Source organism: Anolis sagrei, chromosome 11, assembly GCF_037176765.1.
Source record: "Anolis sagrei isolate rAnoSag1 chromosome 11, rAnoSag1.mat, whole genome shotgun sequence".
Taxonomy (NCBI): domain Eukaryota; kingdom Metazoa; phylum Chordata; class Lepidosauria; order Squamata; family Dactyloidae; genus Anolis; species Anolis sagrei.
The window spans coordinates 327,403-340,297 of record NC_090031.1 but is presented as its reverse complement, the minus strand read 5'-3'; the positions used below and the strand labels follow the sequence as shown (position 1 = coordinate 340,297).

The following is a 12,895-nucleotide window of genomic DNA, read 5'->3' as shown; positions in this document are numbered from 1 at the left end:
CCCATTACTCCGGCCCGGCCCAGTTTTATAATGTTTTGTTGTATTGTTATTGCTTGTTGTTTAATATTGCTTTAACTGTTTTTAATTTGCTTTGGTGTTGTATTGTTGTGTTGTGTTTTGAGGCCTTGGCCTTTGCAAGCCGCATTGAGTCCTTCGGGAGATGCTAGCGGGGTACAAATAAAAGTTAATAATAATAATAATAATAATCATCATCATCATCATCATCATCATCAATAGGTACCACTCCGGCGGGAAGGTAACAGCGCTCCATGCAGTCATGCCAGTGGCCACATGACCTTGGAGGTGTCTATGGACAATGCCAGCTCTTTGGCTTAGAAATGGAAATGAGCACCAGAGTCCCAGAGTCGGACACGACTGGACTTCATGTCAGGGGAAAACCTTGACCTTGGGATAAAATTGTGAGAAAGTGGAATCATAGCACTATACTTGTTGAGTGTGAAAGTCTTCCAAAAGACACCTGCCACGCCCAATCCATCCTTTGTGGTCTGCACGGGAGGAATGGGGGCAACGATGAGCCTCCTCTACAAAGATACTCATAGGTCAGTGTTTCTCAACCTTCCTAATGCCGCGACCCCTTGAGACAGTTCCTCATGTTGTGGTGACCCCCAACCATAACATTATGTTCGTTGCTACTTCTTAACTCTAATTTTGCTCCTGTTACGAATCGTAATGTAAATATCTGATCTGCAGGATGTATTCTCATTCACTGGACCACATTTGGCACAAATACCCAATATGCCCAAATTTGAATACTAGTGGGGTTGTGGGGAGGGACTGGTTTTATCATTTGAGAGTTGTACTTGCTGGGATTTATAGTTCACCTACAATCAAAGAACATTCTGATTTCCACCAATGATGGAACTGAACCAATCTTGGCACACAGGACTGCCATGACCATCAGAAAACACTAGCAGGGTTTGGTGGGCATGGATCTTGAGTTTGGGAGTTGTAGTTCATCTACATCTGTGGACTCAACCAATGATGGATCAGGACCAAACTTCGCACGGATACTCAATATTCCCAAATGTGAACACTGGTGGAGTTTGGGGGAAACAGACCTTGGCATTTGTGAGTTGTAGTTTCTGGGATTTATAGTTCACCTACAATCAAAGAGCATTCTGAACCCCACCAATGATAGAATTGAACCCTAACTTTCCACACGTAACCCAGATGACCAAGAGAAAGTACTTTGGGTTGTTGTAGGTTTTTTCGGGCTATATGGCCATGTTCTAGAGGCATTCTCTCCTGACGTTTCGCCTGCATCTATGGCAAGCATCCTCAGAGGGAGTGAGGTCTGTTGGAAGTAGGAAAATGGGTTTATATATCTGTGGAATATCCAGGGTGGGACAAAGGATTCTTGTCTGCTGGGGCTGGGTGTGAATGTTTCAATTAGCATATAATGGCATATAATTCCAACAGACCTCACAATCTCTGAGGATGCTTGCCATAGATGCAGGCGAAACGTCAGGAGAGAATGCCTCTAGACAGAGGCGGCCCTAGGTAATTTTCAACTGTAAGCAAACAGTATTTTGCCCCCCCCCCCCCAAACCAATCATTGATATATATTTTCTGTTTGTCGTGGGAGTTCTGTGTGCCATATTTGGTTCAATTGCATCATTGGTGGAGTTCAGAATGCTCTTTGATTGTAGGTGAACTATACATCCCAGTAACTACACTTGCCGCACTTGCTCCCTTGCCTGGTCCGCTTTGGGTCCGGAGGTGTGCCTGAAGACCCCGCGTGTGCACCAATAGTCACTTCTTCTCCTGACTTTCTCCTCAGTCATTGGGACCAAGAGAGAGAGAGAGAGAGAGAGAGAGGTGGAGATGCCCACCTTTCCTGAAGGTAGGTGCAAAAACAAAGGAGGGAGCGGAGGTGGGAGATACCTCCAGCTGGAGGGGCTCTCTCTCTCTCTCTCTTGGTCCCAATGGCTGAGGAGAAAGTCAGGAGAAGAGGTGACTATTGGTGCACACGCCGGGGTCTTCAGGCACACCTCCGGACCCAAAGCGGACCAGGCAGAGAGAGAGAGAGAGAGAGAGAGAGAGAGAGAGGTGGAGATGCCCACCTTTCCTGAAGGTAGGTGCAAAAACAAAGGAGGGAGCGGAGGTGAGAGATACCTCCAGCTGGAGGGGCTCTCTCTCTCTCTCTCTTGGTCCCAATGGCTGAGGAGAAAGTCAGGAGAAGAGGTGACTATTGGTGCACACGCCGGGGTCTTCAGGCACACCTCCGGACCCAAAGCGGACCAGGCAGAGAGAGAGAGAGAGAGAGAGAGAGAGAGAGAGAGAGAGAGAGGTGGAGATGCCCACCTTTCCTGAAGGTAGGTGCAAAAACAAAGGAGGGAGCGGAGGTGAGAGATACCTCCAGCTGGAGGGGCTCTCTCTCTCTCTCTCTTGGTCCCAATGGCTGAGGAGAAAGTCAGGAGAAGAGGTGACTATTGGTGCACACGCCGGGGTCTTCAGGCACACCTCCGGACCCAAAGCGGACCAGGCAGAGAGAGAGAGAGAGAGAGAGAGAGAGAGAGAGGTGGAGATGCCCACCTTTCCTGAAGGTAGGTGCAAAAACAAAGGAGGGAGCGGAGGTGAGAGATACCTCCAGCTGGAGGGGCTCTCTCTCTCTCTCTCTTGGTCCCAATGGCTGAGGAGAAAGTCAGGAGAAGAGGTGACTATTGGTGCACACGCCGGGGTCTTCAGGCACACCTCCGGACCCAAAGCGGACCAGGCAGAGAGAGAGAGAGAGAGAGAGAGAGAGAGAGAGAGAGGTGGAGATGCCCACCTTTCCTGAAGGTAGGTGCAAAAACAAAGGAGGGAGCGGAGGTGAGAGATACCTCCAGCTGGAGGGGCTCTCTCTCTCTCTCTCTTGGTCCCAATGGCTGAGGAGAAAGTCAGGAGAAGAGGTGACTATTGGTGCACACGCCGGGGTCTTCAGGCACACCTCCGGACCCAAAGCGGACCAGGCAGAGAGAGAGAGAGAGAGAGAGAGAGAGAGAGAGAGGTGGAGATGCCCACCTTTCCTGAAGGTAGGTGCAAAAACAAAGGAGGGAGCGGAGGTGAGAGATACCTCCAGCCGGAGGATCTCTCTCTCTCTCTCTCTCTCTCTCTTGGTCCCAATGGCTGAAGAGAAAGTCAGGAGAAGAGGTGACTTTTGGTGCGCACGCTGGGGTCTTCAGGCATGCCTCCGGACCCGAAGCGGGCCAGGCACGTCGGCTCCGCCCCTTGGCCCACCCCTGGATTGGGGAGAGGAGAGTGCCAGGGGATCGGGAAAGGGAGCCGGTCATGGAGAAGGGATCGAACGCAGAGAATGATTGAGCGCCGGCTCTGCTCGCGCATCCGGTGGCCGGGTGGAGCAGGAACGAGAGGGGCGTGGCGAGGCTCAAGGGCCCGGCCCCTTTGGGAAGAGGATTGCCCGGCAGCGAGGCAAGGAAGCCGAGGCTCCCCCCGGACTGTTAGGGCTGTTGTGAGCTGAGGGGGAGCTCCTCAAGTGGCGGTCGAGGGGCATTTACTGAAGCGCCTCTGCGCCCCTGGCAAAAAAAAAAGTGTTCTGCGACCGCTTACTTCGCATAATGGACGAGCCGCCCCTGCCTCTAAACCATGGCCATATAGCCCGAAAAAACCTACCACAACCCAGTTATTCCAGCCATGAAAGCCTTGGACAATACAGAAAATACTTTGTTTTCTGATGGTCTTCGGCGAACCCTCGGACCCCCCCCCCCCCAGGGGTCCCAATCCCCAGGTTGAGAAACACTGTTATAGGTGAATTGCAAAAAGAGAGAGAGAGAGAGAAAGAGAGATTTATTGGAATGTCATCATTTGGCAAGATAGTTTTATCTTTTACACACCGGTGCACGCGCGCACACACACACAGGCACCCACGGATCTCCTTGCCCGCCTCGGGATGTCTGGGGCAGGGGAGCGCGGAAGGTGGAGGAGGAAAGGGGAGACACTTAAGGGCACTTCGTTTCCGGAAAGAGAGGCCGAACAGGCACACGGAATTTGCGGCTTCTGAACTACGCACTGCTTTCACACCACGAGCACCCCGCACGCACTCAAAACAGCCCAACCATCCCAACTGAAACCGGATGAAGAAGGAAGAGAGGAGAGAAAAAGGCCTGAACGTCTCTTCAAAACACAGACACAACCACACAGCAGCATCTGCGAAGCGTCTTGGGGAAGGAAGGAGTTGTCGCCGAGGCATCGCAAAGGGCGGAGGCGAGGGGAAGGCACGTGGCGCCACCCGGTTCAGGTGGAGCGCCCACAAACTCTCCGTTCCATTTCCAAACTAGAGTGGAGCAAGAGGAAGGCCCAGGCTAAGCGATGGGGAACGGTTGCGTGGCATATACAATGGGGAGGGGGCACGCTACGCCAAGTCAGAATCCCACTCCCTTCCAAAAGCGTAACGGGAGGAACCCTGTGTATATTTATTTCACCAGTGACAGTGTTTACTTGCTTCACTCCTGATTCAGGAACGTGCTCAACCAGACAGGATTCCAACTTCTCTGATTGTCACGGCTCCATCCTGTGAATCCCAGGACCCGTGGCTACACGGGATGGACTCCCTGGGAGCAGGAGGCCAAACGTCTGAGAGAGAACCCCCAGTGTGAGAACCACTGCTCCAGCCCATTTCTCCTGAGCGACACAGCTGAAGCCCCCCAACTGAGACGTATAAGGTCTTCCTGAAACTACAAATCATGGGTTCCAGAGGATGGAGCCATGTCAGTAAAGGTGGCACCAAAGTGTTGTCCTTGTGTAGGGGGAGAGAAAGAGAAATCTTTGGCCCTTCCAAATTACAGCTGGAAGCCCCTCCGGCTTAACTTCTGCACAACTCAAGATTCAGACCTTGCGTAAAGAGGTATTCCATACCTCCTTGTGCATTGCTTTTGCCTTTAGATCCCAATGCTCTCCAGACATGCATGGAGCACATCTCCCAGCTTGAAAAGACACTGACTGACTGTTTGGAGGGTTGGAAGCCCCTCCGGCTTAACTTCTGCACAACTCAAGATTCAGACCTTGCGTAAAGAGGTATTCCATACCTCCTTGTGCATTGCTTTTGGCTTCAAATCCCAGTGCTCCCCAGACAAGGATGGGACACGTCTCCTCCCCCAGCTTGAAATACACTGACTGTCTGGAGGGATGAAAACTCCTCCAACTTAACTTCTGCACAACTCAAGATTCAGACCTTGCGTAAAGAGGTATTCCATACCTCCTTGTGCATGACTTTTGCCTTTAGATCCCAATGCTCTCCAGACATGCATGGAGCACATCTCCCAGCTTGAAAAGACACTGACTGACTGTTTGGAGGGTTGGAAGCCCCTCCAGCTTAACTTCTGCACAACTCAAGATTCAGACCTTGAGTAAAGAGGTATTCGATACCTCCTTACGCATTACTTTGGTCTTTAGATCCCAATGGTCTCCAGACATGCATGGAGCACATCTCCCAGCTTGAAAAGACACTCACTGACTGTTTGGAGGGTTGGAAGCCCCTCCAACTTAACTTCTGCACAACTCAAGATTCAGACCTTGTGTAAAGAGGTATTCCATACCTTATTGTGCATTAATTTGGTCTTTGGATCACAATCCTCTCCAGACAAGGATAGAACACATCTTCTCTCCCAGCTTGAATAGACACTGACTGTTTGGAGGGCTGAAAGCTCCTCCCGCTTAACTTCCGCACAACTCCTGATTCAGACCTTGTGTAAAGAGGTATTCCATACCTCCTTGTGCATTACTTTTGCCTTTAGATCCCAATGGTCTTCAGACAAGGGTGAGGTACATCTCCACTCCCAGCTTGAACAGACACTGACTGTTTGAAGGGCTGAACACTCCTCCAACTTAACTTCTGCACAACTCAAAGTTCAGACCTTGTGTAAAGAGGTATTCCATATCTCATTGTGCATTACTTTTGTCTTTAGACAAGGATGAAGCACATCTCCACTCTCATCTTGAAGAAACACTGACTGTTTGGAGGAAACCCCTAAGCACTCACTCAACCGCTGGGTAGTCATGGCCCTATATCAGGCATTGGCAAAAGTTGGCCCTCCAAGTATTTTGAACTTCAACACCCACCATTCCTGATGCCTCAGGCCCTTTCCTTTCCCCCCTCAGCCACATAAGTGGCTGAGGGGGGAAAGGAAGGGGCCTGAGGCTGTTAGGAATGGTGGGAGTTGAGGTCCAAAACACCTGGAGGGCCCATGTTGACCCATGTCTGCCCTAAGTGCTCCACCAGCATCAAATAAGATCTCAGCCTACAAGTCCATGCCCCACTGCCAAGCTTCTCCAATAGTAAGGGAGTGGGAGAACTGTCACTCAGAACATCCAGAAGATGACCCTACTCTGGTCTTACTATAAGCCAACCTCCAGCAGACCCATGAAGCCAAGTCCTTTGGAGACAAGACATCATTGTCTTAGGCCATGCAACCACAAAGTGATTGTTGATAGGACCTCAACAAGAGTAGGGAAAAGGTGACCTTCTAACTGACCATGATTGTTGATAGGACCTCATCCTTGTGCTTCAACACAAGAGCTGGCAAGAGGTGACCTTCTAACTGACCATGATTGTTGATGGGACCTCATCCTTGTGGTTCAACACAAGAACTGGGAAGAGGTGACCTTCTAACTGACCATGATTGTTGATAGGACCTCATCCTTGTGGTTCAACACAAGAACTGGGAAGAGGTGACCTTCTAACTGACCATGATTGTTGATAGGACCTCATCCTTGTGCTTTGACACAAGAGCCGGGAAGAGGTGACCTTCTAACTGACCATGATTGTTGATAGGATCTCATCCTTGTGCTTCAACACAAGAAATGGGAAGAGGTGACCTTCTAACTGACCATGATTGTTGATAGGACTTCATCCTTGTGCTTCAACACAAGAGCTGGGAAGAGGTGACCTTCTAACTGACCATGATTGTTGATGGGACCTCATCCTTGTGCTTCAACACAAGAACTGGGAAGAGGTGACCTTCTAACTGACCATGATTGTTGATAGGACCTCATCCTTGTGCTTCGACACAAGAACTGGGAAGAGGTGACCTTCTAACTGACCATGATTGTTGATAGGACCTCATCCTTGTGCTTTGACACAAGAGCCGGGAAGAGGTGACCTTCTAATTGACCAGAAGTTCTCAACCTCCTCGGCCAACATGGAGAGCCTGGGAGTCCCTGAGTCCAAGAAAGGATCTTCCTCAAGCTCCCCCCTTGCACCCTCAATGCAAAGCAGGTCCTTCCAGAACATCCCTCTCCAGAGCAATATCTAGGGGCGGCCCCATTCAGTCAAGCCTGGCGAAAAGGGGGAGAGGGACCAAGCGAAACCACCCCCTCCCCAAACCCTTTCCCATCCCTTGATCGCAAGGAAGAGAAGAACCTGAGAGCGGATGCAGTGAACGTAGAAGAGGGACACTCAAGAGTTGTTGCAACATATACACACACGCATGCCTGCCCGCTGAGGCATGGGTCAAGACAGGGATACGGGGAGGAAGTGTCTGTTGGGGAAGGGACCCCCTTGCCCCCTGGCCTGGCCCCCTCTCTCTCCCGCCCGCGCCAGCCTCTCCAGCGCCCACCTATCCTTCCCAGGAGAGAGCCGGCCATCATCGCTTTGCCCGGGCTGCGCTCTCAAGTCCGCTTGGCGTGGAGCATCTCGATCAGCAGGTTGTTGCAGGGGACCTCTCCGCTCAGGTGCTTGTGGTACAAATACTCCTCGGCTTGCATGCTGAGGGCCCGGATGTCGGCCAACCGGAGCAGCAGCTGCCGGAATTTGTCCGTGGCGTGGGGATAGTGGCAGACCGTGTACTCCATCAGGGCCGCGTTGGCCTTCTCTTGCGCTTCCTTCACCAGGCTTGAGTTCTCCACGTACTTCACATCTGCAGCGAGGCAAAAGGAAGGGGGACGGGGTTAAGAGCAGGACCCACCAGGAAAGGGAAGCTGGAGTGGAAATCATCTATTGAACCTCAGCAGACTGAAAGCCAAAACCAAGGTTACAACAACATCAGTATGCAGATGACAGCATCGTCTGTGCACATTCAGAAGAAGACCTACAAGCCACTCTAAACACCTTTGCAGAAGCATACGAGAAACTTGGCTTGTCATTAAAAATCAAGAAAACCAATGTGCTGTTCCAGAAGTCTTAGGCCATCATCCAATCCCTCTCCAATGCCAGAGATACAGCTTAATGGTGCAACATCAGAAAATGTGGACCACTTCCACTCCCTTGGCAGCCACCTCTCCACCAAAGTCAACACTGAGCTCTGCAAGTGCAGCATTTTTCTGAATGAAGCAGAGAGTGTTTGAGGACCGGGACATCCGTAGGGAGACCAAGGTGCTTGTCTATAAAGCTATTGTCCTCCCAACCCTGCTATACGCCTGCGAAACGTGGACTGTCTACAGACGTCACATGCAACTCCTGGAGCGACTCCATCAGTGCTGCCTCCGGAAAATCCTGTAAATCTCTTGGGAAGACAAGCAGACAAATGTCAGCGTGCTGGAAGACGCAAAGACCACCAGCATTGAAGCGATGGTTCTCCACCATCAACTCCGCTGGACCGGACACGTTGTCCGGATGCCCGACCACCATCTCCCAAAGCAGTCACTCTACTCCGAACTCAAGAAAACAGAATGTTGGTGGGCAGGAAAAGAGATTGAAAGATGGGCTCAAAGCCAACCTCAAAAACTCTGGCATAGACACTGAGAACTAGGAAGCCCTGGCCCTTGAGCGCTCCAGTTGGAGGTCAGCTGTGACCAGCAGTGCTGCAGGATTTGAAGAGGCATGAATGGAGGGTGAAAGAGAGAAACGTGCCAAGAGGAAAGCACATCAAGCCAATCCCGACTGTGACCACCTTCCATCTGGAAACCAATGCCCGCACTACGGGAGAAGATGCGAGTCAAGAATCGGGCTCCACAGCCACCTACAGACCCACCACCAGGACACTACACTATATTCCAGGGTTCCATGCATTTGCAACAAGGTGGCTTCCCTTGGTTTGCAGTCATAGGGCTAGCCACCTGTCTATCATTGATAAGTTTTGGTTCCGTCCCTTTCCCCAGGGTTATGGGAAGAGAGGGAGCCATTTTTAGTTCAGTCTTATCGTGGAAAGCTAAGCTACAGGACGTGGATTAGCCCCATCCGTAGAAAAGCTTCATTTCCTACAGCATCCGGGGCAGAAATTCCAGGGGGAAACAGTCCCAAAGCCCTGGCTGGGAGCATACAGCCTCTCAGCTTTACAGCATCTGAGGGAAACAGTCCTAAAGTTTCGGAAGAAAACAGTTTACAGACCCAAAGAACTCCAGCTGGAGAATCTACATAGCCTTGACTGGTAGGTCTACTCGGGACCCAAGACGCAGATTGGAACCGGTAGTAGAACCCACATCAGCAAAGCTTAGACAGTAGATTGCCTGGGAGGGGTTAAAAAAGGGCTTTCTTTGTTAAAGAAAGAAATAGTTCTCCAAGCAAGGTGCCTGTCCTTTTTGGGGCAAGTTAAGAAGCATTTGTTTAATCTGTTGAAGATCCAAGAAGTGTTTGTTGTTTTGTTGAGCAATAATAAAGGACTTTGTGAAACATTTCAAGCCCTTTAAAGACTGTGTATGGGAAAATCCTTGAAGGCCTCTCACCCGAGGCACCCCGGCTCCCCGCTGGGCACAATAAGCGTGTCCTGTTTAAAAAATGAATTATTACAGGCCCAGCGCGTGGCAGCACAGTACGTTTCTTGGAGCATCGCGCACTCTTTTTGCACTTTGTCATGGGCCAGGCTCACCGACACCATAACATTGACTAATAAAATTGTAGAGGAGTAGAAGCCAATGTTTGGATCCAGCTTCCCCCTCTGCAAAAAGCCTAAGTGAGCCTAAGCCTAAGACGCAGGTTCGCAGCTTGGGAGTGACCCTGGACTCATCGCTGAGCCTGGAACCACAGGTTTCGGCGGTGACCAGGGGAGCATTTGCACAGCTAAAGCTTGTGTGCCAGCTGCGCCCGTACCTTGGGAAGTCTGACTTGGCCACGGTAGTCCACGCTCTGGTTACATCCCGTTTAGACTACTGCAACGCTCTCTACGTGGGGCTGCCTTTGAAGACAGCTCGGAAGCTCCAATTAGTCCAACGCTCGGCAGCCATGTTACTAACAGGAGCGGAGTGCAGGGAGCACACAACTCCTCTGCTGCACCAGCTCCACTGGCTGCCGATCTGCTACCGGGCTCAATTCAAAGTGCTGGCATTGGCCTTTAAAGCCCTAAACGGTTCTGGCCCAACCTACCTATCCGAACGTATCTCTGCCTATCAGCCCGCCAGGACCCTAAGATCTTCTGGGGAGGCCCTGCTCTCGATCCCGCCTGCTTCTCAAGCACGGCTGGCGGGGACGAGAGACAGGGCCTTTTCTGTGGTGGCCCCTCTGCTATGGAACGCCCTTCCCATGGAGGTAAGATCAGCCTCCTCGCTGATGGTGTTCCGAAGAAGATTAAAAACCTGGATGTTCGGACAGGCATTTGGTTAATCGGTGCAATGAATGTGACGATCACAGGAATGGTAATATGGACGACGAAACTGGATCACGATTTTAGTCATGAGATACATTGGGTTGTTATTGTTGTGTCAATATTGTGTATTACGCTTTTATGGTTTTAAATTGTATATTGTTGACTGTTGTACCTTTGTTGTAAACCGCGTTGAGTCGCCTGTTAGGATGAGAAACTGCGGTATACAAGTACAGTAAATAAATAAATAAATAAGTTATTTATTTATTTACTTACTTACTGTCCCCGATGTTATTTAACATCTACATGAAGCCGCTGGGAGAGATCATTCGGAGTTTCGGACTGAGATGTTATCTCTACGCAGATGATGTCCAGATCTGTCACTCCTTCTCACCTGTCACCAAGGAGGCTGTCCAGACCTTGAACCGGTGTCTAGCTGCTGTGTCGGACTGGATGAGAGCTAACACATTGAAATTGAATCCAGACAAGACAGAGGTCCTACTGGTCAGTCGCAAGGCCGAACAGGGTATAGGGTTACAGCCTGTGTTAGATGGAAGGGGTTCCACTCCCCCTGAAGACGCAGGTTCGCAGCTTGGGAGGGAACCTGGACTCACAGCTAAGCCTGGAACCCCAGGTCTCAGCGGTGGCTGGGAGAGCTTTTGCACAACTAAAACTTGTGCACCAGTTGCGCCCGTACCGTGGGAAGTCTGATCTGGCCACGGTGGTCCACGCTCTTGTTACATCCCGAATAGACTACTGCAACGCTCTCTACGTGGGGTTGCCCTTGAAGACTGCTCAGAAACTTCAACTAGTCCAACGAGCGGCAGCCAGATTGCTCACCGGAGCGACATACAGGGAGCATACCACCCCCCTGTTGTGCCAGCTCCACTGGCTGCCAATTCAGTTCCGAGCACAATTCAAGGTACTGGTTTTGACCTACAAAACCCTGTACGGTTCCGGTCCAGTGTATCTGTCCGAACGTATCTCCCTCTATGTCCCACCCCGGAGTCTGAGATCATCTGGGGAGGCCCTGCTCTCGACCCCACCGTTATCACAAGTGAGGCTGGTGGGGATGAGGAGCAGGGCTTTCTCAGTGGTGGCCCCCCACCTGTGGAACTCACTCCCGGGGGAAATCAGGGCATCACCATCCCTCCTCGCCTTCAGGAGGAGGGTGAAAACCTGGTTATGGGACCAGGCCTTTGGGCACTCTGGCAATTAAATCAGTCAATCAGGCAGGTAAGACCAGCAGGATGGATGAATGGAACGAAAAACTAGATCTAGGTGTTAACAAACACTGACCATGTAAGAGGAGAAACTGGGTTGTATTTGGTTTTAATGATTTTATTGATTTTATGGTTATATTGTATGCATGTCAACTGTGAATTGTTGTAATTTTGTGTAATTTTGTGTACGATTGTTTATGATGCAGGCATCAAATTGTGCCTTGCTCCTGTAAGCCGCCCTGAGTCCCCTTCGGGGTGAGAAGGGCGGGGTAAAAGAACCCCCAAATAAATAAATAAATAAACAAATAAACAAATAAACAAATAAGCTTGGATTGACAGTTGGGCGAAGCCTGGACCAGGCGGTCCAGAGAGTGTGCAACAAAAAGGGAACGGGGAGGACTCTGCTCCTTTTTCCCAGCTCATGCCGATCATCAGCCATTCCTATTATGGCATCTTTTTATCGAGTCATTTTCTGGTAAGTTCCATATTTAGAAGAGAAAGAACATTTGCAAACGCACACAAACACACACACACACAGAGAGAGAGAGAGAGTGGTGTCGCGCTTGCTAAATGTCAACGCTCCCTCCTCCGTGTTGGCTCCACAATAGCGAGTTCAGCGTGATGAACTCACCTGGTTTGGAGAAGAAACCCTATTCACGCTTTAATTGAATATTTGAATAATCTTTTCATTCCTGGGAGGCATAAAAGAATGTTGTCCAAATAACAACATCGACTCGCTCTCGTTGAGAGACTCCATCCGATGACAAAAGAGGAGGGGGAGGAAAGCCCCCTCCCCAAGAGAGAAGTTGAGGGGGAAGAGGGGGGGACGGGGACCGCGACACAGATTTCTATGCCCTGGAGTGTTCTCCCCATTCAGCGCTCCTTTTGTTTGCCAGAGGCTTCTGATAAATTGCAACCGCTTAAGGGAATGCGAGGCGCATAAAAGCCGCTCTTGCTCTGCTCCCCTCGAGTGGGCGCATGGAGAATGGAAGTCAGCCTGGCGCACGGGGAGGGTCAGTCCATTAAGGCTCTATTAAGCCCTTCCCGAGAACAAAGCTAACCTGTGCCGTCCTCATAAATATTGCTGTTTGGAGGAGACCCGAATTTTAATTAAACCTCTTTACCTGCTTAAGGCGGGGGGGGGGGGGGGGGAGGAAGAAGTGGGGAGAGAGAGACAAGGGGGTGGGGGAGCTATTTAGA

At 50.7% G+C, this 12,895-nt stretch overlaps 1 protein-coding gene across 6 annotated transcripts in view; it reads right to left on the bottom strand.

Moving 5' to 3' along the window:
* Window positions 1–7,563: 7,563 nt before the first annotated feature.
* Window positions 7,564–12,895, bottom strand: part of NR5A1 (nuclear receptor subfamily 5 group A member 1) — an 80,765-nt gene continuing 75,433 nt past the window's right edge. For all 6 annotated transcript variants that reach the window (XM_067471731.1, XM_067471734.1, XM_067471732.1 and 3 more), the window contains one exon: window positions 7,564–7,874. In XM_067471731.1, coding sequence (XP_067327832.1) covers window positions 7,627–7,874 — 248 coding nt within the window. In that variant the 3' untranslated portion in view covers window positions 7,564–7,626. The remainder of the gene's footprint in view (window positions 7,875–12,895) is intronic.